Source organism: Syngnathus acus, chromosome 5, assembly GCF_901709675.1.
Source record: "Syngnathus acus chromosome 5, fSynAcu1.2, whole genome shotgun sequence".
Classification (NCBI taxonomy): Eukaryota; Metazoa; Chordata; class Actinopteri; order Syngnathiformes; family Syngnathidae; genus Syngnathus; species Syngnathus acus.
Genome location: NC_051091.1, coordinates 3,453,945 through 3,480,893, shown reverse-complemented (window position 1 = coordinate 3,480,893; position 26,949 = coordinate 3,453,945). Strand labels below are relative to the sequence as shown.

The window sequence follows — 26,949 nt, the reverse complement described above, 5'->3', positions numbered from 1 at the left end:
TCCATCCTGTTGTGGCTTAATGAGTGCTCACGGGCCCTGAGGATCTGGCACAGGCAATGCACAGAGGTCCGAGTGCTCTCAATTACTGACTTTGGCTGACCGCACTCATTTGATCTCCGCCCCTCAAAAACGTCCTTCACCAGATCCAGTATCACCTATGTGTTTATATTGTTAAAAAAACAAACTAAAATGATAGTGTTTCATATTCCAAACCATCCTCTCCGTGGCTGCAAGTTGTGGAATCAAGCTTTTGTTGCATTTCCACCGCTCTTATACACCACATCAGCATAATTCAAGCATGACCATCCCCCTTTCTCATTTCTGCCTTTCTCCTTGGTAAAACCCAAATCTAAGACCAGTCCCTCCATCATACATCATCCAGATTGAGTGCACCTGGTGTACACCCCCCACCCGTGTGCTGTGGGAGCGAGCTTGTGCTTTTGGTGGAAGGTTCTTATCAACATTCTCAGCACTTCACCGAGCTTTCACTTGACATGTCACCAAGCCTCGGTCCGTCTGTGTAGCCATAGAATGGAGCTCCCTGTTCATCAGAGTAGAACAATCCGGTTCTGTGTAATGCCAAAAGTCTAAATCGGTCGATTAGTTCATTTGTTCCTTGCCGTGCAACAAACTGTGTGTGCTTCAAAAGAGTAGATCAGCAGGAGTAGGTACGGTATGGTCAACAGTAAAGGACCGTACATTGTTCTGTTTCCATCAATTCTATCTTTGACATCATCTTCTTGCAGGATCACATTAATACTTGTGATTTTCTTTCAGTGATGAAATTTTCATACAGCTTTGTCTCTTTTTGTGTGCCACAAGGAGGGATCGGGGACTGGAAGTTGCATTCCATCACTCTTTTGTACTCTCCATGTGAATAGCCTTTTACATGGGGCTTTGCCGGCCGGATTGATTGTCAGAGGCTTAATGAGCGTCTTAACCAAGGCACAGGCTTTAGGCAACATATGTGACCACGACCCTCAGTGCTGCTTTTCCTCCATATCAAGCCTGTATGAAGCCAAACAAAGCAGCTCAGCTCTCTCTCTTTTTTTTTTTTTTTTTTTGCGAATAGTTACTTGCTGATTTATACTGGATGTTATTGCATTTGAAGGGAATATATACTTTCCTTATGGGGACCGGAGGAAAGGATGATGTCACTTGTTGTAAGTATGTATATGCATACCATATGTATCATGTGTAGCATATTTATATGCATGTTGAGGCATTTCCTTCTTGGATGACGCACTCAGACGCAGCTTTCTTTACCTGGGGATGACATTTTTATTTGCCAAGCAGAAATGTTTGTGATGCAGTTTTACACTTATACCTAAAAATTATTTCCATATAACATATGAACGTAGATGCTGATCTGAACGGGTGAGATTTTCAACAATATAAACATATTATTCAATTTGACCATGTTTATAACACTTTAGTATTTCGAATAAATACTGACACTGTGATGTAAATCTCGAGTGTCTGGCTTGTAATCATTCCAATGGATTTGTCTCAACACAACCTCAGCCTGACCCTATGACAGGAAGTACACCACATACAGCATAGCCGGTGTAGTATTGTCCAGATGCGCTGCTCAGAACCAGAACAGGAAATTCAAGCACTGAATTACAGCTAATGATGCTCTTTATGTATGTACTGTATTCTCTTAGTCTGCCTGAAAACAGAACTCTGGTATGACTGACTTGAATATATTGCTTCAGCTTTTGATTCATGGAAAACTTTGAGAAATAACTGCCATTAATCATGTCCTGCTGTGGCATAGATATGCCAGGAGCAATTGCCGGCATTACTCAAACCAAGAGAATGAATGCAGAGAGAAAAACGTTGTCCTTTCCCCAAAAAAATATTAGGTCAGTTGGTGCAGTCCAACTTGTGAATTCATCTCTCTGCTGGTCACTGGGCAAGGCTCCCACACTAATGTGATTACGGTCCTAGGCAGGGGGCACGTCTGTAGGGCTTCAAAGACACCAGATCAGAAGCGCTATGATGAAAAAGCTGTAAGATGAGATACAGACAGGTGCAGCACAACTTCAGCTTCAACATATTAACGGGTTCACAAAGAGGACAGCATTGTTTTGACATCCATACAACATGTGCCAATAATGAGATTACATATTTCAGTCCGGAAATGGTTGGCCAAGGTGGGTAGGAGAGTGGAAACATTCTATAAGGTTATGGATTGTTATTTTTCCTCATTACAGCCATTTTTGTTGTTTTGGGGGAAACGCTGGAGCGGATTAATGCCATTCCCATTCATTTCAGTGGGGAAAGATGATTTGAAATGTGAGTGTTTTGATTTATGAGCATTGTCACAGAATGATTTCAAATTGTATCTCAAGGCACCACGGTAGGATTTAATGATCCAAAAAAGAGGGTATGACTCTTCCGCTTCTTTCTTTGCTTTCTTTTTTACTGATTTGTGACAGCGGTATGGACCCTTACTGCTTCATAGGGTTCATATTGGATCAGGGAGGTCACACTTCATTAGTTGATCCAGAACACACGGGGTCACAGACCCCAGTTCCTCGCTTCAGCCAATCTATATCCAACTCCAACCGAGCCTCATTTCTTCACTCTCAGCTTCATCATTTCCGCTCTCATCCTCTGCCAAATTCACACAGCTAGTTAATGCTACACACTCCTGAAATATTAATAGTGGCATAATTGAACTGTCACGCTATGGAAGGGCATCAAAATTGGAAGCAAATTATCCAATATTGTTCTCACTTTCCAATCTCATTTAGTGTCTTGTTTCAGATTTTGTTTTAGCGATAATGTTTTGAATAATAGACTCGCATGGCCGAGCTTGTAGTAGCAAATTGAATGCGCTTATGATTGCCAGAGGAAACATTCATTTGTGGGAAAAATGTGGAAATAATGAAGAAAATACGGTGGCTTGTAAATGCAGTCACACATGCACGGCGGAAAAAAAGAAAATTGATGCTCCTTGTAAAGCGGTTCCTTTTTAACGAGCAATGATTCACGTTTTTTTTTTTTTTGTATAAGCGTTATAATGAATGTCAGAAGAGTGTGGAGTGCCATTGCCGGTTTTAAGCAAAGGCAATATTTTAATCCAGCCTGACAAGACGACGGACGAACTGCCTAATCCTATTAGAGGCTTTCACAGTAAACTACACGAGGTCCACACGTGCCTGTCTGTTGTCTTTGTGTGAGAAAGCAGCAGATGGGGAAGCTAAAGAGGCTACTGTAGCGAATTTTGTGTGGTTTCTCCTGAACCCCGGCAACGCCCACCACAACAAGTGGAAGTCCCTCGCTAGAAATCATTCCATGTTGTTTCGCATTGAAGTGAGTAAAATTGCAGTATTGTGAATGTATTGCAAGGTGTTTGAGGGTGAGAGCCAAGGTGCAAGGCCAGGCCAGATGGTCAGAATATGATGATGGAGCTTGCCAAAAATACAGGTTTGCCAATTTTTTTCAGCAACCAATAAGTCAGTGTGTCGTAGAGATAAAGAATTTTCAGCCAAAATGTAAAAATAGTATGTTAGATGGGATCGACATCTGTATCTATCGCATCTATTGACAGGTTACTTCATCCTTAAACACGTCGCAGAACATTGAGGAATTGATTGTAAGGTTAAGACCCCGGCATGCTGCAATTTGATAAACCAAGAAAGGATTAGTCGAGCAAAAACGAACGAGACAAAAAAAAAAACATACCGGTTTTTGTCTACATTTGAATCGTCTTTCTTTCTTTCTTTTCAAGAATAAGTGTCACACCAAGACTTTCAAAGTCGTGAAAATGTTTTGATTTGCCCTTGACTGTTTACTTCTCCTTGCCCCCTCCATTGCAGGGCATCTGTCCCCTTTGAGTCTTGGCTAAGCAAAGTTTGGGTTTGTATTGGGCTTCCCTTCCAACAGGGAACAGTTTTTAGCCTCCTGCCAGATTCATCAATCTCCGGCTGGTCCGATCGCTGTTGAAAGGGGCGGGGATTAAGAAGACCCTGGGGTCTTTAAATCAAGCGAGCTTTAGGGGGCCGCTCATGCGCATCGTATACGTCGAATAGCCAGCATAGCCGCGAGTTCAATGTAGACATTAACACTCGACACAGTCAAGTCCTTAGTGAACCTCCCACTACCAGATGGCAGTGTTAGTTTTCAATAAATGTTTAATAGGGGGGGAGAGAAATTAAATCAGAAGACAAATCATCAAGCACAGTGTGAACAAAATGTAATCCATGTGAAGTGGTGAGGGCGGAGTGAGGCCTTTGGCTGGCAAATGCGGACATTAGGAAAACAACGGAATTGGAACTCCTCCTATGAAACCGCGCCAATCCCATGAACAAAGCACGAGCCGATTACAGCGAGCTTCTACCTTTTGATTTTATTCAGCGTTTAACAACATCAATCAAAATGTGTGGGAAACAAATGAAGCCCTCGGGCTATTTTTAGCGCGACTTATACTGCCAAAACACCCAGCTCCAGATACGGTCAATAGCTCTGAATTTTTATTGAGTGCCGTGCGGGTAATGCTAACCTCAAGCCCTGAACCCCGTCGCTGATATATGTGGGTGGAGCTGAGGTCACAAGCTGCTTTGAATACGAGTATTGACCCGCGGGGCCCCTAGTTAATACCATTAACTTGAGGAATGGTTGTTAAGTTCAGAGTGCATGTTCAATTGAAAATACGTCTGGAAAGAATTAATTGAATTTGTTCTTTCGTCTCGGGTTGATTAATAATTGCATTCCGTCTAGCTCAGATTGACCCCAGTGTATTCCCCAATTTGAAAATGCCCGGTTTTAAATCCCATAACTACATGAGCTCGAAGCTGTAACACAAAGTGTACAGTTCCGATCAGAGTATAAATAATGAAATGCAAATATATTCAGTTTGTTTTATTGGTTGGCATATACATTTGTTAATTTGAGCGCATTCTTAAAGGACGAGTGAATAAAACCACATAACTAAAAACTTCCCATATCAGTTGCACCATAAATTTGTACCACACCCCTTTAAGTGTTAGCAGGTTTTCAGCGTTATCTGTTAAACAAATTACTCAAGCGTGATATAGTGCGCTGGTTAGCAGTCAAAACGAGGAAGCCAAGTGAACGTACACCCAAGAGGCTTGACACTAAAGTGACCCAACTTCACTCTTTCCGCTCTCTGACCGCTCGTGCGCTCATTAGAAGGTCACAATCTGGGCTGTTAGCTGGAAAGGTGCAGGAACAGTAAGTGCAGGCGGTACGGTACTTTGATTGTCAAACATCAGTTGAACGATGCTTCACACCCCTCAGGCAGCAAAACTACCTGCAATCATGTTGCTGCATGTTAATTTGCAAAGCTTTATTGTCAGATGTTTAGACAGTAAAACCGTTCTCTAGTTACGCCAGAATGAGTGTGAACATTTGACAGGCATCATTAAATCTATCATGATTTGTTTTTTTATTGTCGCAAGGAAGAAAATACACCTTATGCAGGGGTAGACATCAAACTTAAAAGATAAAATGATGAAAGGTGTGCTGTGTGAGTGGGTGGTTGACTTGAGTGGGTAGCGAGGAGACTTTAATGTGACTATTTCACCCAAATTTACATGTTGAGCAGAGTCCCTGTTGCCGCAAATGAACATATTGAGTGCGCCTGGTTACGCATGGCTGACGAGAGAGAGTAGTCACGGGGGATTTGTTGTGTCTGGGGTTTGCCTTTTGCTTTGCCAACACGTGGGTGGATTCACGGGGGGTTCTCCGTCTGCTCTGCATTCACAGGTACCACCTCTTCACTGCACCGGAGACAGAAAGTGAGGAAACATTGGAAAGCTCTCGTTTCTTGACATCAACAATGAAAAGCATGACATTACACAGAAGATGGAGAATATTTGGCATTCTGGCCACAGTCACGTTTATCTGTAACTTTCATACTACGACAGCCGTTGACATCCCGCTGGAAGGTTAGTGATACCTTTTACTCTTTGTAACAAAACTTGAAAAAAAAAACAGTATATTAGATCAAATGATTAAATTATTGTTTCAACACAAAATACGTAGCAATTTTTCAATTTGAAAGCAGAAAGTATCTTGTATCTTTCTTATCCTAAAAACCAACATTGGCTTGTGAAAATCGAAAAAATTGAACAAATATGAGTTCAACTCTTTCGGCATTATTTTCCCCCTCTTAGTAATAATATAAGGGGCCTGCTTTATCAGAAACTACTACCAGCTCACAACTAATAAAGCGTTAAAACAGTAAGTTAACTCATTCGCTACCATTGACGGATATAGACGTCCAAGATCCATTTCAACTGCCATGGCAGTGAATGAGCTGTTGATTATGTTGAAGTTTACACATTGTGCATTTAACAAAACAATCTAATTATGCCCATCGAAAGTCGGCTAGATTCATACTAACACAAAAAAGAAGACAGGGCTCACAAAACAGCCATCAGCGTTGCCATAGTTAGAACAAGGTCAAACAGTACTGTCTGAAATGGGGAGGAATATTTTTTGGTGCCGATGCAGGAATGAATTTAGATTCCACTTGCCTTGTAGAACAGTGACCCAGCTCGAGGGAGAGAGCTTTACTAAAAAATATCGCTGTGGTGCTTGACACCCAATACTTCATGGGCACAACTGCTTCCCACAGGGCTGGAATAGAACATCTTGTCAGAATGTCTTTTTTAGTTTCAGTCGGACATGTTTAGGCTCGTTTCCCCTCGGGGGGGATGTCTACTTTTTTTGTGTTTTATGAATGTAAGCCGTTAGACAGGAGGTGAATATCCATTCGTCCAGATTTGCAGGGAAGGTGAGGTACGGTAACCTCTCATTTGTCACCTGTCAATCATAAGGCTGACAGATGGAGGCAGACAGCTTCACTTTTGCACCTACGGGCAATTTAGAGTCTTCAATGAAGTGTTTTGATGTGGGAGTAAGTTAGCCCATGGAGACCACCCCCACATGTGCGCAGGGAGAACGCACGCAAACTGTTCACTGTAAGACCTGAGCTGAGATGAATTGAAATGCGCAGCTCAACCTTGGTCATGTGAGGAATCGGTGCTCAGGTTATTTATAATTCTTATCATTCCTTCTGCTTACAATTGTAAACAGACAAACAAAAAAGAAATGTATTCTCCTTGGGAAAACAAAACAGTTGAATAATTTAGAGTAGGCGTACTTTCATCAAGCACTGTGTGAATAGAATATATTTACAGCTATTATCTGCCTTGAATCATGTTTCTTGTATCTTTTGTGTTTGTGTGCATTTCAGTTTCCTTGGAAACGCATATCAAATCTCTCTTCCTCTAAATTATTCAACACTGTCTCATAGGGTTTGATAAAGAGCAGTTCAAACATTTTTTTGTTTCTAAAAATGAAAGGAACTCTTTGGATTTCAGTCTTGAGGGGGGAATAGCTTGTGACCAAAAGGAATAAATCCCAAACCACGTTTGGCTTTGTCTTTTTTCCACTCGCTGCATTGGGTTTTCTAGTTTTGACTGTTTATTACTGGAATTCGCCTCCCATCTAAACTGTCCACCGTCCGCCAAATTATTGAACACCGAATTTGTTACGAGCCAAATTTGTTTAACCAACAGCCCATTCCGTTTCATGTTGTGCTACAAGTTGTAACTTTTCATGAGCGACTCCAATTTTCATGCTTTGCTGCCCAGTTGAGCAGCTGCCCACCATCACTGCTCAGTCGCCAAGCTCCCTTATCGCCTTCCCATTTGACGAGAGTTATCCGATGACGTGCGAGGCCAAAGGGAATCCCATGCCAGAGTGAGTAACAAGTTTTGTGTCACTTCAGCTTCAAAAGTAAAGAGAAATAAAAGCTCTAGAACAGTGAAACCACAATAACCCTTTGCCCACCCTGGGACAAATATTGACTTTGAAACACTGGGAATCGTTCACACCGCAATCTCATTTGAAAGCTTTGTTATTCCTCAATTTTTATTGTGTAGATTCAGATGGATGAAAAATGGCCAGGAATTCGACCCTTCGTCAGACCCCCGGCTGATGAAAGAAGAGGATTCTGGGACTTTTGTCATCCCCAATAATGGAAACCTTACAGAGTATCAGGGAACGTATCTTTGTTACGCCTCTAACAAACTGGGGACCGCCACATCGAGGGAGATTGAATTCATTGTCCCCCGTGAGTAACATATACACACGCCTGTGTGTTTGTGTGGGGGGAGGGGGTATTGGTGGTGCAATATTACAGCGAAGTGATTTGAATTCATTCCTATGCAGTACTACTGAGATTCAATTCGAGGTGGGAGGAAGCTTTTTAGCACAACTTGTACTGTGTTAATACAGTACCTACATTCTGTGTGGTAGACGGAACATTTAGCCTTTCCACCTGATTTTAAACATTTGCATTTTTGCTCCCACTCACTTGAAGTGCACATTCCACTCTCAGGTTGACCGCTACAGTTTAGAAAAGCTTTGCACGGTATTCTATTAGAACAGGTCACCAAGTCCGGGTGACCCCTGTATTAGAGCCATTTTCTTTGGAGAACGATCAGCATCATTCAACCCATGTGTGATACTATTTAGTTATCTTTGTCCTACTCTTCTAGATGTCCCAAAGTTTCCAAAAGAAACACTTGATCCTGTTGTGGTGGAGGAAGGCCAGCCTTTTACTTTAAAATGCGACCCACCTCAAGGAATCCCCCCGCTGCAGATCTATTGGATGACTATCAGTAAGTGATTTCTTTCCACTCAAATGGTCGCTTTAAATGTTATCGCCACACATTATGATTGCTCGCACTATTTGTGTCCTCATGTGGAAAGCCATTTCAGCAATTATTCAAAATTAAAACGTTCTACTAGTGCACTTAATCTTCTTACTTCCACGGGCGTTGTTTGTTTACATGTGTGATTAGAAATGTGAAATAAATGTTCTTTATTTGGTACATTCTGTTGCTCAGACCTCCAGCATATTGAACAAGATGAGCGGGTGTCTATGAGCTTGAATGGAGATCTGTACTTTTCTCACGCGGTCGAAAAAGACAGCAGAAGAGACTACTGCTGCTTTGCTGCCTTCCCAAGAATACGAACCATCGTTCAGAAAACAGCAATGTCGGTCGTTGTCAACACAAGTAGGCGCCACTTTTTTTTCCTTATAAATTATACAGCCACATTTGTGCCATTTTGTCTCATTCACATGCACGTCTTTGGTTTTAGTTTGTGAATATTTGTAATTTTGCATCCACTTTGTGTTATTGTTTTTTTTTCATCCCACCCTCCTGCATTTCAGAAAAAAGTCATGGCTTGAGTCCTGAAGTTGGTGAGTTTTTTAGTGTTTGTGTACATTTTCATTTCATTTCACAGTTTTTTTCCCCCCCGGTAATCTTGAATAAACTCCTCATCTTGTATTTCTGATTCCTGCACTGTTAGCCAATGCCATCCTGCAGCGGAGACCTTTGCTTATGACGCCCTCTGGTGTCCGGACAGAGAAACGTCTCGTCAGGGGAGACGACATGAAATTGGAGTGCATTCCTGAGGGATTGTGAGTTCAACTACATGTATGCAAAACTGATTAGAACTGCATATATGATTCCTACAGGTAAACAAACCTATATCAATAAAAATGTAACCTAATATTGGTCATGTTCTTGAAGTCCAACTCCACAGGTCGAGTGGGTTAAAATGGGTCATAAACTCCCAGCAAGGGCCAAACTGGAAAGTCATGGAAAATTGCTGATTGTGCCAAGTATCGAACAAGAAGACAGCGGCAAGTACATGTGCAAGGCCAAGAACAGACTGGGAGAGGTGGTCCATTATTTCACAGTCATCGTTGAAGGTAAATCAAATGTGCAGCGACAATAAAGATTGAGGGTGGCTCTTATTTACAACAGAGCTCTTTGAACATGTTTTCTAATAGCGACAATTTGTCCAAGTTTCCTAGTAAAGCCTCCCCGACATGTATTTCTTTATCATAATGGAGCTCTTGCACTGAATGAAATACATTCATTCTTTCCGCTCCTCTCCTCTTTCCTTGTAACTGCTTAATGTCAGAGCTGTATTCAGTTTGATCAAAATCATCCTGATTGTGTGTCTTGTCAGAGCCTCCAGAGTGGCTGTCGGAGCCTGAGAGTCAGCTCAGTATGATTGGCTCAGATGTGCTCATCAAGTGCTCAGCGAGTGGGACTCCACAGCCGGCTATCACTTGGAGGGTGAATGGTCTGCCGTTGCACGGTGAGTGAGGCCCAACCGTCTTCACGTCACTTGACGGAATCGATCGGAATTTACAAATCATCAGCAATTTTTGTGTCGCTTTTCGCTCGCTTTGTGCATGAGAGAGCAAAGAAAGGACGGCGGTGCTTAAAAGACGCCTGGAATGGTTGGTGAACTCTCAAATGCTCAGAGGATGAGTGGAAACTACTTTGAAATACTTTGAGCTTAGTCCTGAGCTGTCACCAACTCTGAAATCATCAAATTGAAATCTCACAACTGGGATTCAAAGATGGTATCTAAAATGAAGGAAAAATGTTATTTCATTATTTATAGAGTTTTGGCTCCTGTTGAACTCTGCTGGCTCAAAATGATACATTATGGGAAAGCGGGAGAAGAGTTATAGGAGAAACTGTTTTTGACTACGTAAGATAAGATGATAGACAAAATAAAATTTAAAAAAACAATTGAGGCTTTGCTGTGTTTGATATGCTGATGTCATTAACCAAATTCAAACATGCGATGAACAATGGGGTTTGTTTTATTGGGCCAAACTTTTGGCGTAAAAATGTACTTGCAAATAATGAAAAATAATTTCCTGGCTGCATGTTTACCTGCCCAAATGCAGCGCTGTTGTTTTGGTTAAGTGGCTTTTAATCTTCTTCTGCAGAAGCGCCGGCGGCAAACAGAAAGGTGTTTGATGACACCATCATTTTGCACAATGCCAAAGCATCTGACAGTGCGGTCTATCAGTGCCAAGCGTCCAACCCACATGGAACCCTCCTCGCCAATGCAAACATCATGGTCATGAGTAAGCACGTGCAGTCTTATTTTAGCATGTTCTGATTTTCATTTTTATTTTGAATTGCAAACTCAACCGTGATTGCTGAGGAATGTGCCTGTTAGTTATCCAGCTGGTCCTGATGCTGGCATTTGTCCATCATGTCGATGAGCCTCGATCCACCGTTACAGCTTAAAGCCGCGCCCTCTTTTGTTCACAGAGTGTAGTTGTTGCCATTACAAACTCGCGTTCATTCAAATGCTTTTCATTCCAATCTTGTGCTTGGCAGATCTCCCTCCGATGATTCTTACAACGCAGGGGGAGGATTACACGGCTGTGGAAGGGAGGGGGGTGGTGATGCACTGCAACGTCTTCAGCTCTCCGCCATCGACAATCACTTGGTGGGTGGACAGGCTGTGCTGTGTGCTGTGCTGTTCTACCTCTCGACAACAGGGAGCAGTAGATCTCAACCGCTGGACGTATATACGGAATCGGCGTCCATTTAAAAAATACATTTTGATATCCAATTGATATTTATGGACTCCCGATATATATGTAAAATGTGATATTTGACCTTAACTTGATTTAAAATTGATAGACTTGATAGAGACAACCTACATGGTTACTATAGCAACCGCAATGACTACATGTTGAACAATCAGAAAATCTACAAGTTCTCATGTCTTTATATCACCACAAGAACATTAGAGTAGATGCTAGTGGACATTATTCGAATATTCGTGCCAGTATACCTTTAATACTTTCGGTGGATGTATTGTTGAGGTCAAATGGTGAAAACTGTTGCTCTTCAGTTGACATGTATTGTTTACAGGAGCAAAGATGATTCCTCTGAATCGGTGGTGGGGCCGAGGTTTACCGTGCATGACAGCGGCTCATTAGAGATCTACACCACAGAAAAAGAGGACACGGGACAGTATACGTGTTACGCCAAAAACACAGAAGGCTCATCCGCCATTGAAGCTTCGCTTTATGTGACAGGTACGCGTTGCAATTGATGTGTTCGTCGTGGCTCGCGGTCCTCATTTTCAGTGTCCTCCTTGTAAAGATGCCACAAGAATAACGGCGGCCCCGGAAGACCAGCAGATCCTCGTCGGCACCACAGCCCAGTTTTCATGCCTGGCAGAATACGACAAGTCCTTCAGCAACGACTTTGAGCTCCTGTGGGAAAAAGACGATATGAACATCGGCTTGAATTATACGGAGAATTCAAGGTAGGGTCCTGGATTTTTGTCTTGTATTTCAAAGCTGCTTGGTTTTGTCAATCAGTATTGTGCATACATCTTCTGGTTGACAGATTCTTTGTGGAGGATGGTATCCTTCAAATTGTCAATGTGAGCCACAGAGATCAGGGTGTATATAAATGTGTCGGAAGAACTCCGGTGGACCAGGACACTGCCTCAGCATTGCTCATGGTTTTAGGTGAGCCACCAGTGGAATATAATCTTCTTGTCCAGTCCAGAAAACTCTACAGATCACCGTAGCTTTGTGGTATAACAAGTACGAGCAATAGTTGTGACATCACCAGAAGACGATTCATTGAACTGCACATCTTGCCATGATTTGATTGCAATTGATTGCCTTGGTTTTGCTTCCTACTGAGATTGATGTGTCTGAGATTGACCCCAAACCGCTGTCGTGGGTTGCAGATGTCCCCGATGCACCTGAGCACTTGGTGCTCTCAGAACACAAGACCAAAAGTGTGAAACTGAAATGGACCCCGGGAGACAATCACAACAGCTCAATCACAGGTGAGAGCAAATGTCTCGTGTTCATATGACCTGCATAATTTTTCTCCTAATTTATGTCGTGTTTAGCTCGTATCGGTCATCGATCCGTCCAAGTATAAATCGTGATCAGTGTTTTTGTGGGAGCCCAAAGCAGAGAGCGAGGCTTGCTCTGCACAGCCTGTGGTTGGCTAAGCGATTCTTTGGCAGGAGCCAAAGCGCTTAGGGGCTGATTGTCTCTCTGCCTTTCAACAGAGTTTATTATTCAATACGAGGAGAGCCAGTGGGAGCCTGGAAATTGGAAGGAGCTCCTCAGGGTACCCGGGAATCACATTTCGTCCGTCCTCAAACTACACGGTCACGTCGACTACCGCTTCCGTGTGGCTGCCGTTAACGGTGTCGGGAGGGGTCGTCCCAGCGAGCCCACAGAGAGATACAAAACTCCTCCGACAGGTCTAATGTGTCCTCTGTCTATTGTTTATTATAGCGAGCCCACTACAGCTGCCAACGTTGTGCTCTGTGGGAACTTTGAAACACTGTGACATAATTGATTCCAATCTTGTCTTTGCTCTGCCTATTGCACTTGAGAGTTCTTTCACACTAATAATTCTGACAAAATCCATACTCACTCTTTTCCACAGCCCCTGACAAGAACCCGGAAAATATCAAAATCGAAGGTCATTTGCCGCATGAAATGGATATCAACTGGGAGGTAAGAAAAGACTATGAAACAAATCTAACTGAATAGCTGGCATCTACTACCTTTTAAATCTGTGACAAATCAACTCATTTCAATATTTTGGCTTTGCTCTTTATTTGAATGAGTATCCATTGAAAGCCGTCCAAGCCAAAGTTTCCATTTTATTATCATCAGACAAATCTTGCCTTCAATTATTAGCTGGCTCTCGTGTCATACAAAGTTGGCTTTTGAATTCCGGATTGATGAGCTTCCCCCCCTTTGTTCACCATGTTCGTTTTGTGAATGATATTGTATTTCTTGCACACTGTCCTCTATTCAGAGATTAATTGCATTATGTTCCAGCCAGATCCTACATTTAAGAAAAGCCCTACCTGAGCAGGATATTCTGCCCATTGTTTTAATAGATGGCAAGATAATACACAAGCGAATGCTCCAAGCACTGACTTTTCATCATCATCGGTTTAAAGTCCGCTTTCCAGGCGCCGCTGGGTTGGACTGGATTCTCGATATGGCTTTCTTCCACCGGGGACTGACTTTTCATTTTAGTGAAATGGAAGGAGTGACATTGGAGAAAAGAAATACAAGTGCTATTTTACACAATAAAGGAAGCCGGGTTTAAAAGCCACCTCGCTCACCCGCCCTATCCTCTTTTTTTTATTCAGCCCTTGTTGCCAATTGAACACAACGGGCCCGGTCTGGAGTACATAGTGAGCTACAGACGGCAAGACTTGGAGGATGACTGGAAGAAGCACACGGTGAAGAGACACTCGTTCGTGGTGAAGAAGACACCCACCTTTGTGCCCTATGAGATCAAGATCCAAACCAGGAACAACCAGGGTTGGGGCCCCGAGCCCACCGTAGTGACTGGCTACTCCGGCGAAGATTGTGAGGACTCACCCGCCTTTTTAATTTGGTTGACACTAATTCGTTTTGAATCTTTGCTGCTGACAGTATCTCTCGCTTGTGTTTAAGGAGATTGGCTTCACCCAAGTGTTTTGGTTTTATTCCTTATTGATTTTAAACAGCTACAGGCTGCAACTTTGATTGTATCTTTCCCCTTGCAGGAAAGAATGTTTGGGACCTCAACATTTTGGTTTTCAAGCTTTGTTGGATGTACTGTGTGGAATAAGCAACTGTTTCTTCGCACATTGTGACGTTCTGCTTCGGAATAACTTCATGAAGCCATGACATTGAATTCTACAGAATAATGCATTTTATAGTCGTTTGTTTTCTACCACGTTTTCATATTGATGGGGACGAGTGGTCATTTTCCAGAAACAAGATCATTCGCCAATTACAAAGAATAACGTTCTTTTCTGGATCACCCTTTTGGTATAAATTGCCTAAAAGTTTTCACTATTCAGTATAAAATATAACAAATTATTATGCTTCAATTTACTAAGATCAGGAGCAACACATAGATGTAAATTCTTACTTTTAAGATCACAGCAATACTCAAACCAATGTTTTCAGTTGCTGGATATCTAACTTTAAATTTAATCCATTTCTATCCTCTGAGAGCCATTTTTCCCTTCTGACATACTCACACGGTTTCTAGATATTGAACAGTCAATTTTCAGGTAGCTAGTGTTTTTTGTGATCTATTGTTTTAATATGAAAGGAAAGGACAAGATGAAATAGAAAAGAGTCATTTTACTTCACTTTTACTAATTCATCGATAAATTCAGCCATCCATGAATATTTGAAAGAAATATTTTAGTATCACTTGTGTAATTTTGGAAAAGCAACCACCTGTATTCTTTTTTGTGTGTGTTTAGCTTTCTTTTGGACATGTCCTCAGGAGTCCAAAACAGGTCACGACCTCTAGATAGAAAATAAATGGTCCTTGATGTTACTTACTTTACACATTTCTGTGGCTGATGGTAGAGCTCCCCGTAGTGATGTGTTTTCCCAAGATATCGACACCGGCCTTGTCTGATCTTTGTGATGTAGCCTTTCAAATGTAAATTGGATTTTGTCACAATAGTTGTAGCTCTCTCTGTCTCACAAATGCAGCGTGCTATATATTTCTGTTGTGTTTGCCTGCGCAGTTCCGTCCGCCGCACCTGAGGATGTTGCTGTGGTGCTGATGAACAGCTCAGCGGTCAAGGTCAGCTGGACTCGTGTAAACAAGGACAAGTTGCATGGACATCTGGGAGGTTACCGGGTAATACTTCAAAACAGAGCCTTCTTTTTCGCCAAGATATAACCCTGACCTGCTCTAAACGTTTGCTGCTCTCATTCCGCCCTCACCTATACATCCTCCTCCAAGGCGGTACTGAGTGTCTCTTTCGTTGTGCATAGATTAACTGGTGGCGTCTGCGCAGTTTGCTGGATTTGAAGAAAAGCCACGGACACAAACAAACGCTGACGTTACCTGGCGACCGCAACCACGCGATCGTACCCAAACTACAAGCCTTCTCTGAGTACAGTCTCATTGTCATGACCTTTAACGGTCGCGGCAACGGTCCAGGCAGCCATCCCGTCAACTTCAAAACCCCGGAGGGAGGTAGGACTGTGGGCAAAAAAACATGGAGTGTATTCATTTAGAATTTGTGAAGCCGCAATAGCGAGTGAAAACAAAAGGGATATTTGGGTTCTGAATTCAACTGCTTTTTTACCCCCGCAGTTCCTGAGAAAAATCCAGTTTTCAAGGTGACTGATACACAGAAGCACACGGTCTCTCTGGCTTGGGCCCCACCATCGGAGCCTAATGGGATTCTGACAGGATACCTTTTAGCGTATCAGCTAAGTAGGTACCCATTCTCTATTAAAATACGTGAACCAGATTTAATCTCACCACAAGAAAACAATATTTAAAGAAGGATTATTCCACATGAATAAATTTGCAATTTTTTGGAATAGACTGCCACACGCCACTTTTGCATCTTCTGGTCACATTGTCATCATATAAACTAGCTTGTCATGTTGGCTAGCCTATCACAGAAACGGGACTCGTGCTGCCCATGAATTGGAGGTCATACCGATGTCAAAATCTGTGTCCAGGAAACATGTCAGGTCTGCTTGTCAAAACCTTTGCTTGACTCATGCAGAGCAAGACAATTATGTCAGAGTTTGTTAGGTTTCCTGACTGTGTGCAGTTTGCACGGGACATCACCGCAATAGCTCGCAGTCCCAACAGGATTTGATCAGCGAACATAAACCCGTGTTGACACACTGCTCTCCTCAAACAAAAGTAAAAGTGAACCTCGGGAGTAACTTCCAACATCATCCTGTTGCTGCATTTCCTGGCTAATTGAGTTTGATTTGGCAGCTGGCGAAGAGGGCCAAATGTCACCGTGTATTTCAGGAGAGGACGCTTTGAATGCGCCTCAGCAATAAAGCTGAGGTACTCATTGAGGTGTGACTATGTTAAAGTCCCCTTGTGCAAAAAGTTAAGGACATTGCAGCCAGCTGCTTAAGGTCCCTGCTTAAGTACTATTTCAAGGTAAGGAGCAGCTGTTAGAAGGCTCCAACCCACCCCCGAAAAAATCTGTTCAGTGAGACCGTGCTAAATAATTTGGTGCACCTTATAGTACAAAAAATACAATAAAATGTGGTGCCAAATTTTCAAATGATACTGTATGTGACTTTTTTTTTTTTGCAAAACTTAAATCGTAGAGCTACAGTTTGATCATATTCCACCGTGTCTTAAAGCTTCACTACTAACACATTTTGTTTTGTTTTGTCACCTTGTCATCGATTGTAGTTAACAACACAGAGGAAGTCGGACAACTGCAGAGTATTGACATCAGCAAGCCCGACACGACCAAGTGGACCCTGCGGGACTTGGAACCTTTAAGCAAATACAAGTTCCACCTGCGTTCCTGCACCAGGGTGGGCTGCGGGCCCAATAGCAGCGAGGAAAGTACCACCACCCTTGAAGCAAGTGAGTAATAGCGGCAAGCAACAGCGTTCAAATATGATTGAATCAACTGGTGTGTGTTGGGGTTACATTAAGAGGCAACAACATTAGAGTTATGGCCCAGAATTGCTTCTGTATAATCCAGGCTTAGTGAGGCGTGTAACAAAGCCATTTTTTGTTTTCTAAAACAGCATTCAGGCTGTAAAAGCTGCAGCCAGCTGGGCAGCCAAGCTTTTCTGTTGTCCCACTAAGTTATATTTGGGGACAAACAATTTAATATGTTTGCACTGTAGCTTTTCATTTGTCACTGACAGAGCAAGTGCTTATTGATTGGATGGAAAGTGCAAGTTATGAGACAATCAGCAAAGAAAGAAAATTGCTTTGAGCGGGGAGTAACTGAAGGTTCCGATAATGAATTGTGCAATCATGAAAAAGACGCCGGGTGAATTTGTATAATGATCCAGCTTGTTGCATGTAATTGTCACTTTTTCATGACATATTATTTGTTGGGGATTACAGGGCGCACCTCTCGTGAACAAATTATACAGGAAATGAAACCGATACATATTTAAGTTTCAATATAAACAGACCGTAGGCATCCGAGATGTCTGTACTTTTAATTTCGGATCAGTGTATCATCATAGAATTTATTGAGCTACAAATCCCGCAAACTTAATTGTCTCAGTCTGTGATTGTTTATTTTTTAATGATAAAAAGCAAAAAGAAATGATTACAAGAATTTTCTTTTTATTCCACTTTATTTTTACATCACTGCATGTGTAACAATTACCGTAAGTATTAAAGGTATTAGTTGAATATTGGCTAGCGCCTTGTGCAGTTTTTTGTTGTCTGCTTGCTGTCGTGCTTCGCTTCAAGCGGAACCTTTGATCTTGCAATGTCTAAATGTGTTTGAACGCCTGCTTAGCAATGCATTTGCGTGTCCCTTTTGTATTTTATTTTCATTCATTTTACGCCCCTGCAGCTCCCACTCTGCCTCCCGATGATGGCCCTAGTAGAAGAGCATAGTAGATGCATGGCATTTCACACATACAATCTGAAATTAGAACATGAAGATGAATTTATATTTTAGGGATAGTTCTCAAAAAAATCCTGCTATGCCTTAGTCATGTGGCACGATTCATGTGTTTTTATTATATGCACAAAACTGTTTGAACATAATTTGTGTGCAGATGGGTAGCAATACCAATTCCTTGCTACCAGCAGGAAGCACTTAATGCATGTTACGGAGAAAAAAAATATTCCTCTTAGCTCTAATTGCCTCATCAATAATTCTTCTTTTTAGAAGGCCAAGGGATAATTCATTTTCTCATGTATGATGTTATTTTATGATTCAGACGTGAGACACTTTAAGGTGCAAAACGAGGTGTGTGTGCGTGGGATGGGAGTTAGAAGCAGATCGTCATAGTTGACTAAATAATCAATTACACATGCAGAATTTTGTCCACTGTATTAGCATGAATAGTCACTAATGTACAAAATAGTTAAAATACATGCATGCCAACATTCTAGGTAGTAATACGAGCCCTATAATGATTAATAACCTAAAGGTCTATGTTTCTTTTCAGGCAAATCAGCTCCAAGCACCCCCAAGTTCCCTTTGATCAAATCCACTCAGTCCACCATAGGTAGCACCTCAATACCACAATAAAGCATAAAAAACTTACAAACGTCTAGTCAGAGCAATTTGAAATGTGTGATTACTTATATATTCAATTTTTAATGTGTGTAAAGTGAGCACGATATATTGCCCTTGCTAATTACAAGCAGAAGTATACCGTATTTCCGGACTATATGGCGCACCTAAAAACATAAAATTTTCTCAAAAGCTGACAGTGCGCCTTATAGTCCGGTGCGCCTTATATATGGACCAAATTCCTAAATTTAAACTGGCCCGAAGCATTGTGTCATGAAATCAATCATAAGTGGCCCGCTGAAGACTATGTATCATGAATCAAAAAGACTATGGATCATTATTTTGTGATTATAAAGTAATTTGTTGCATCTGAAGTTGAAATAAAAAAGATAAAATGGAGAATGATTTGTTTTGGATTAAAAATCTGACATGATGCATTAATGGTGCGCCTTATAGTCCGGTGCGCCTTATATAAGGACAAAGTTTTAAAATGGGCCATTCATTGCAGGTGCGCCTTATAGTTCGGTGCGCCTTATAGTCCGGAAAATACGGTAAGGGATTCTGCCGGGTGACGGCAAAATGAAGCTTCAAGATGCTTCATGAACCAGTTGTTGGTTAAATGGCCTGAAAGCAAATTAACATTTTCAAACCCCTTTCTTTAAACCAATAGTGTCCTCTAGTCTAGATGAGTAAAAAAATACAACAAATGGTTCATGAAGCTTAATTTTCCCATCATTACTACCAACTAATCTTCTAGTTCTAATACAGTTTTTATTATCCTGCTCCTTCAAAGGGATTCAAAGCTACAAGATCTATATTGTGGCCAGACAGTGTAGCTGGAGAATGCATCACTTGAATGAGACAAACACATCTAATTGTCAGTGATTGATTTCTTAGGCCCCAGTCTCCACTCTACACGGCAGCGTATTGACCCAACAGTCACCTGACTGGCTAAGCAGCTGTACCGCATTGAGACAAGAAGTTTTCTGAGCGGAGCGAAAATGAAGAGGAATATCCTCCCGGGGGTATTCTGGGGATTTGCGAGCGCATACTGGGAGGTTGATATTTAGAGGCCAGTGCGATAAATGGATAAGTGGAAGCTGTTGGAAGTAGTCATATCAGAATATTTGGTGGCGTCACCTTATCCAAAAGTCCCTTTGACTTTGCTGCTGCATTATAGAGGAACTCCCCTGTTGTCTGAGCAGCTGGTTTCGCCTGCATTTTTATAGCAAGCTGAGAAGTGCAATGACACACACACACAAAAAAAAGCACACAACACAGGAGACAGCCTAAGGATATTTTTAGTTCAGGGTCTGATCTGAGTCAAATGCATTGTGCAGGTCCAATGATTGGAATTACCATAGTCGCCAACTAATCCATCAACATTAGTCAAAGGGTGTCATTTGCACGGGTTTGGATGGGCAACGCAGACGCAGGTGTCCATGTGTGCTGAATTATCACCTGAGTAAATAAAGCACCTGAGCTGAAGGCAGGACAGAAGATTTGCATGTTTGCCATGGGGAAATGAAGTGGATTGATGTCGACCTGCTCAGGCAGCAGCTGTCAAGGCATACTAATGATGCACATCATTCACTACATTATTAGATGCTGTTCCTCCCCAGCTGACTTGTAAGGTCTGAGTTTGATGATGCAAATTAAAGAAGAGATTCAGAAAATAAAAACTGCCAGTCAATTTTAATAAAGTTACCTGGTTTTTCTCCACTAGCAGTTTAAGCGTTTGCATGAGTTGGTCAACAGGAAAGTCAGTCGAGTGGGATCGCCATTTTACTTGCTGTTTAACTGTTCATCTTTCTCTGTGTGCTGACATTTCCACCCGCCCGTCCAAAATCCATAGTTCTATTTGTGGTAAAGGTATTCACTACCCCACTAAAATGTTTTGACAGGGAAGCATTGCTGCGCAAATCGATCTTTGTCCGGAAGTGCCATTTATTTTCTAAAGGATGAATCTTTGGCCACTTTCACACAAGTACCATTTAGCTGTTTTAAAAAGTCTAGTTTGTCTTTGGTTTACCGTGTTTGCAGTTATCACTGACCGCACATAGATGTCTGATAGCAGCTTGTCTTCTTGAACAAATGACTCTAAGCTTCTCCAGCCGTGCTTTTCAGGCACACTTGGGTATATGCTTGTGTGTTGTAGCCTGTTGGAAACTTATCAACTCGCCAGTTTTACTCCATTGTGCTGCATTATTAGCGTAGTGAGCTTGATGTTTTTGCTGTGTGACGTTGAATCCAACCAAGTGAGGCACGGACATAACTTTTAAAAAACTCATTTAAATCTAAAAAAGATGAGACAGTGTGTACTGTGTTTACCATCACACCATGTTTGCAAGATATGAATTTTGCTGAGGAAGTCAAAATTTCTGTTTTGAGTGATGGTGTTGCAAGACAAAAATGAGTTTTCTGGCTCTGTAACTTTGTCCAAGACCCATGCACAGGCCGAGGTCACTGTATGTGTACCGACCTGAGATTACTGCCCCCCCCCCCCCCTCCGATAAAAAAACAAAAAGTAGGACATTGAAACGACCTCCACTCTCGCACTGACTACAGGTGTGTCCTTGGGGAGCGTGGTCCTCCATTGTCAAAAGGATTTAATCCGGCGGCATGGATCAAGGAATTGCATTTGTATAGTGCTCCATACTTGATTAATTAGACAGGCGAATTAGCTGTTTAATATTAATATTGGCGCGTTTCCATCACTGGACGACTGCTTCCGCATCAGATAGGCGATGTCGATGTAAACATTCAATCAAGGTGTCCGATAAAAAGGTCAAGGTATGTCAAAGTCACTGAGTATTCTTCTCCTCAGGTCTTGCCAGCATCCACGGCGGAATATCTAACCAGGGCTGGTTTATTGGCCTGTTGTGCGCCATTGCTCTACTCACACTCATCGTGCTGATTGCCTGTTTTGTCAACAGAAATAAGGGAGGAAAATATTCAGGTATGTGCTCACCAAGAAGCTTATGAAATCACACCAAGTACTCCATATATATATACTACAGTACACATTGTGTCAATAGTTTATTTTTGTAGAAAAATAAGTGGTAGGAAATTACTTTTCCTGTTCTGCATTTCAGTGTTTCATTATTTACACACTCAGATTTACAAACAATGTAGAGCCCACAGCAGGACAATATGCAAATGTTGCACTTGTTGGTGTGCAGTTAATGATGACACAAGTGTTATGGTTAGCTGACTTTTTTTCTTTCTTCTACTGGGATCTGGAGAGTTGGTAATTGCCTTTATTATTCACAGCTAATGGCCATCAGGTTGGTGTCTGGGTATCGTTCACCCGTCATGAAAACAAAAGGGATACGCAGCTCACTTCTTTGTTCTCTCATTAAATTCCCATTATTGTTGTCTCAAATGGCGATTATTTGTGTAAAACTAACCGCCCCCCATGTACAATGTAAATCACTTAATTGTAAATGTTCCGTCCAAAAGAACATCTCCTTCTGACTTGCATTAACGAGCTTGACTGTAAAATAGTCGTGAGTTGTGAGACGATGCTTTTCATTTGCAGCTCCCTTGAGCATGTGTTTGACATTGTCTTCCTCATTTTGCGAGCAGTAAAAGAAAAAGAAGACCTTCATCCAGACGTGGAGTCCCAGGGTATGAATGACGACACATTTTGCGAATACAGGTAAGTGACACCCTCAAAGCGCTACTTTGCTCTTTAAGTCTCTTTGCTCCCATCTCAGTGCGACTCTTTATTTCTTCCCTACTGCTGCAAAGAGAACGTAACACTCATGAGGTTGACACGGAGCCTCATACTTCTTCTGTGGAAGAAATTTGATGGTGCTGGGGAATTGGAACGTACGCGATGAGCAGCAATAGCAATGTGAGGTGTTTGCACATCAATGTTGTTGCAGTAGCACTTGCATCCAGCTATCATTAGGCACAAGGCATTTCTGACCAATGAGAGCTAGGAAATGTTAGGGACACAAAAAAAAACCTGGACTGCTTTAGACCAACCTTTAGGGAATAATTCCCGTATAATGGTGTACTTTTTTTTATAAGTGTTACACATCTAAATGGAGGATACCACAATTTCCCTCAATTTATGAGCCATGTTTCCACCAACAGATACGGTTGATTTCAGCTTGCTACTGTATTTTTCACATGCAAAACTCAGATGTACGCTTATGTAAACATATACGTATATACATATACGTATGCATATCACCACGTATGCACATTCATGTATACATATATGTATACATATACAAATATGTACATGTATATATTTATATATGTATAAAAAAAAATATATAGTGTATATACTATATAGTGTATTAATATCCGTACTTGTGCATATATATTTATATCTGTGTTCATGAATGTATAGACATACATATATAAATAGCATATATGTATACACATCTGTAAAATACATGGCATTTGCTCACATGGCAAACTATATATTACCTGGCAACAAGCAACTTCTCACCTCATTTGTGTCCCAAAAGGCAATGATTTGCTCACTATGCCGCGGCTTTGACTGTGCGAGGGATATTGTAACAAGTAACCGCTTGTTCGCCATTATGTTGCAAACGCTGGAAATTGATTTTTGGCGCGTTAACATGCTAAGAGTTCAAATGGCTGCAGTAAAAAGAAAAAAAAGGATCAGCAATGAAGGAAAGCCAGCATTTTGTGTTCTTTCTTGACATTTTACTTGAATACACAAGAGCAATTGGATTGACAGTGTCTAGATTTGTGAGTTGTGGCTAAACCCATCGGTTCTGCTTGGTGGAGGTGAGGCTTTCCCCAATTTTTTACAAATTGACATGAATGATGACAATTTCTCAAACTAGTAAAAGTTCCTCTGGTCACAAAGCGCCTTCAGTGTGGTGTGCACACTTTTTTTTAATAGACATTGCTTTCTGAAGGGAGCTGTAGCAATGTTGAAATGCTGCCATTTCCTGCTCTGATGGCACCGGGCATAGAGTGCCCAGGACACAGCAGGAAGCTGAAAGCAATCAGTGTTCGAAAGCAACCCTTCTCTGGGGCAGTATTATCCGTACACGTTTCATTAATCCTGTAGTGTGCCAATTTACGACAGACTACCCCTGCATGACTTGTGATGTACTGTAATTTCCCAATCAGTGGCATTGACAACGTTAGTATCAAGTCAAATGTCTTTGTGTGGCAGAATTTTACCTTTCATTGCATGAGAAATTCGTAAAGAGTTCTTTATATTCTTGCTGAACTTTTGATTATGTAAGTAGTATTGACTGGGCCTTGAGCCATTTGGAGCAGTTCTCAAGAGCAACGGCTCCGGTGCCCCATTTGCACTTTGGATTGGATTCACAGAGGCATATTTTGAAGATCCAAGAAACCCACCACTTTTTTTTGACTTTCTAATGTATTTTAAGAGCATAAGTTGAAAATGATTTGCAAATTCTTGTATTCTGTTTTTATTCATATTTGATAGTGTCTCAACTTGATCAGAATTCGCGTTTTGCTAAGCAAACCATTCAAATATGGACTTTTTATTTTTATGCAGTCATTTCTTTTAATTCCAGTCGTATACTTTGGAGAGAAAATATTAAAGACGGCTGCAGGATTTGTTTTTTCTCTCCCAGGGCTTGACAGTTACATAAAGAGACTGAGATAATAACGTATAAATGTATTTTTGGATATAAAATAAAATGCTGGAGGGGTTTGACTGGGGCTACACAGGTTTTTGCCAGGGCTTGACAGTTACATAAAGAGACTGAGATAATAACGTATAAATATATTTTTGGATATAAAATAAAATGCTGGAGGGGTTTGACTGGGGCTACACAGGTTTTTGCCATGGCTATATACTAGCCCCGTTTTAGCATCATTCCTGGAGTACCGTATTTTCCGGACTATAAGGCGCACCGGATTATAAGGCGCACCTTCAATGAATGGCCCATTTTTAAACTTTGTCCTTATACAAGGCGCACCGGACTATAAGGTGCACCATTAATGCATCATGTCAAATTTTTAATCCAAATCAAATCATTCTCCATTTTATCTTTTTTATTTCAACTTCAGACGCAACAAATTACTTTATAATCACAAAACAGTGATCCATAGTCTTTTTGATTCATGATTCATAGTCTTCAGCGGGCCACTTATGATTGATTTCATGACACAATGTTTCGGGCCAGTTTAAATTTAGGAATTTGGTCCATATATAAGGCGCACCGGACTATAAGGCGCACTGTCGGCTTTTGAGAAAATTTTAGGTTTTTAGGTGCGCCTTATAGTCCGAAAAAAACGGTACATGATAATGGGAATACATAATGAATTATCTCCAAACATTTAAGAAATGCAACCAAGGCTTCCATGAGTAAATACCAAACCATCCATGGCAAAGATATAACTCCATCGTGCTTCTCCAACAGCGACAATGATGAGAAGCCACTAAAAGGCAGCCACCGCTCTCTGAGCAGAGAGATCAAAGCGGGGGACAGCGGGGACAGCCTGGTCGACTACGCTGAAGAAGACACTCACTTCAACGAAGATGGCTCCTTTATTGGCGAGTACGCCGGCCGTAAGGAGAAGAGGATGTCATCTGAGATCAAAGCCGCCGCACAGAGCCCGGCATGAGCAGCCCAACTTCATCCATCTTCCGCCATGCACACCGTTTTCATTAAAACTGCTCACAGGGGCAAATGGAAGGGAACACAGAGGAGAGTGCGGTAGACCACACGTTTTGTGTCAAATGCAATACGTCTTGTCAATGGCACTGACGTCCATTTTCGAAAGTTCTTGTTTGCAGCTCAATGACCATTTATAAATACTTATTTGTATTTATATAGTGTCAACCCTTGCATACTGTGGATTTATGTTTTTTTTTAATATATATATTTTGATTTTGTTATTTTGGGGCGTGTTTCTGTGGTGTGTTAACCCCCGCCATTTCCCCCCATTTTTGTAGAAAATGTAAAGTGAATGTTTATGAGCATTTTTTTTTTTCCATTTTTTGAAGAATTGTTGGTTTCGCTAAAAAAAGATATTCAGAACTTTGCTGGATCTGCTTCATTCATATATATATAAATTCAAACGCATTCTTTTGGCAGAGTAATTTGTGATTTATCTTTCCTGTTTGAGATAGCTTCACAATACGATCTGTCTGTAAAGGCTACTTCTTAACTTATTACTTCCCAGTGGTATTTTACTGGACATCATACATATTTTTGAGTCCTGATTCTGTTGATGTTAGAAGTAAAAATGTTGTCATTTTGCCTCATAGGGAATACGATCTTTATTGTTTGATCGCTATAACAGCCCAGTTTACAAAATGTCACTTGATGGACGTATAGAATAGGTGATTTTGAGATTTCAACATATATATTTTTTTGCAAATTACATCATTTCAGTGTGTAAAAATATTACAAAAATGTTAACGAAAGGAAACACTTTGTTACAGTTGACACGTCGTTTGTTATTTTACATAAAGTCTAGCACCAGAGTCACTGAATTGTTTTATGAATGAAAAAAAAAAAGAATTTGCCATTTTGCATGTTTGGAAGATTAATTTGTGTTTTTTGATGTATTAAATTGTCTTTTCTGACATGTTTTTAAATGCCTTGTTTGCCTGTTAACTCTGCTTAATGTTAAGATACATTTACTGCCCCAAAAAGTATCATCAGTTGACAACATGGATTTTAAAAAATGATCCCCTTTCTGCAGCTCCGTACCCATAATAAACAAGACAGATATTAGCATTAATTGAGCCGATGATTTTAAAATGGAACGCGACTGGTCCTATTTGCTACGTGACTTAAACATTATTCAGTACACCAGAACATCTTTCAGAGCTGAAGACTTTTGAATCATTATGCTTTGGGAAAAGGAAGCATGAGAACTCAAAGGCACAGGCTCAGAAAAGCAACAGACCAGAAAGTGCGAGCTGTAATCAAGTCTGATGATTGATAGCAGGGAATTGAGTTTCACTGGGCTCTCACATCTGCTCAAGATATTCACACTGTGACACTGCAAATTTCACAAACCTCAGTTATCAGTGATGGACACTTTGGTTAATATTACAAGAGTGCTTGGGGGTGATCG

At 41.2% G+C, this 26,949-nt stretch overlaps 1 protein-coding gene across 7 annotated transcripts in view; it reads left to right on the top strand.

The window, feature by feature from the left end:
- chl1b (cell adhesion molecule L1-like b) overlaps positions 1-26,366 on the top strand; it is a 35,607-nt gene extending 9,241 nt beyond the window's left edge. Inside the window, exons 2-28 of one of the 7 annotated variants that reach the window (XM_037251900.1) lie at positions 5,740-5,921; positions 7,635-7,743; positions 7,926-8,116; positions 8,544-8,666; positions 8,895-9,065; positions 9,224-9,253; positions 9,364-9,475; positions 9,588-9,769; positions 10,033-10,164; positions 10,811-10,951; positions 11,211-11,322; positions 11,754-11,920; positions 11,988-12,153; positions 12,237-12,361; positions 12,589-12,690; positions 12,922-13,119; positions 13,308-13,378; positions 14,029-14,251; positions 15,145-15,180; positions 15,418-15,533; positions 15,671-15,875; positions 15,996-16,118; positions 17,076-17,255; positions 21,713-21,844; positions 22,474-22,546; positions 22,639-22,744; positions 25,281-25,368. In XM_037251900.1, the coding sequence (XP_037107795.1) occupies positions 5,813-5,921; positions 7,635-7,743; positions 7,926-8,116; positions 8,544-8,666; positions 8,895-9,065; positions 9,224-9,253; positions 9,364-9,475; positions 9,588-9,769; positions 10,033-10,164; positions 10,811-10,951; positions 11,211-11,322; positions 11,754-11,920; positions 11,988-12,153; positions 12,237-12,361; positions 12,589-12,690; positions 12,922-13,119; positions 13,308-13,378; positions 14,029-14,251; positions 15,145-15,180; positions 15,418-15,533; positions 15,671-15,875; positions 15,996-16,118; positions 17,076-17,255; positions 21,713-21,844; positions 22,474-22,546; positions 22,639-22,699 (3,390 nt within the window). In that variant the 5' untranslated portion in view covers positions 5,740-5,812 and the 3' untranslated portion in view covers positions 22,700-22,744; positions 25,281-25,368. Of the gene's footprint in view, positions 1-1,016; positions 1,164-5,739; positions 5,922-7,634; positions 7,744-7,925; positions 8,117-8,543; positions 8,667-8,894; positions 9,066-9,223; positions 9,254-9,363; positions 9,476-9,587; positions 9,770-10,032; positions 10,165-10,810; positions 10,952-11,210; positions 11,323-11,753; positions 11,921-11,987; positions 12,154-12,236; positions 12,362-12,588; positions 12,691-12,921; positions 13,120-13,307; positions 13,379-14,028; positions 14,252-15,144; positions 15,181-15,417; positions 15,534-15,670; positions 15,876-15,995; positions 16,119-17,075; positions 17,256-18,826; positions 19,086-21,712; positions 21,845-22,473; positions 22,547-22,638; positions 22,745-25,280 lie in introns of those variants that run through there. The other 6 variants (XM_037251896.1, XM_037251895.1, XM_037251897.1 and 3 more) reach the window with 6 other exon arrangements.
- Positions 26,367-26,949: the final 583 nt, after the last annotated feature.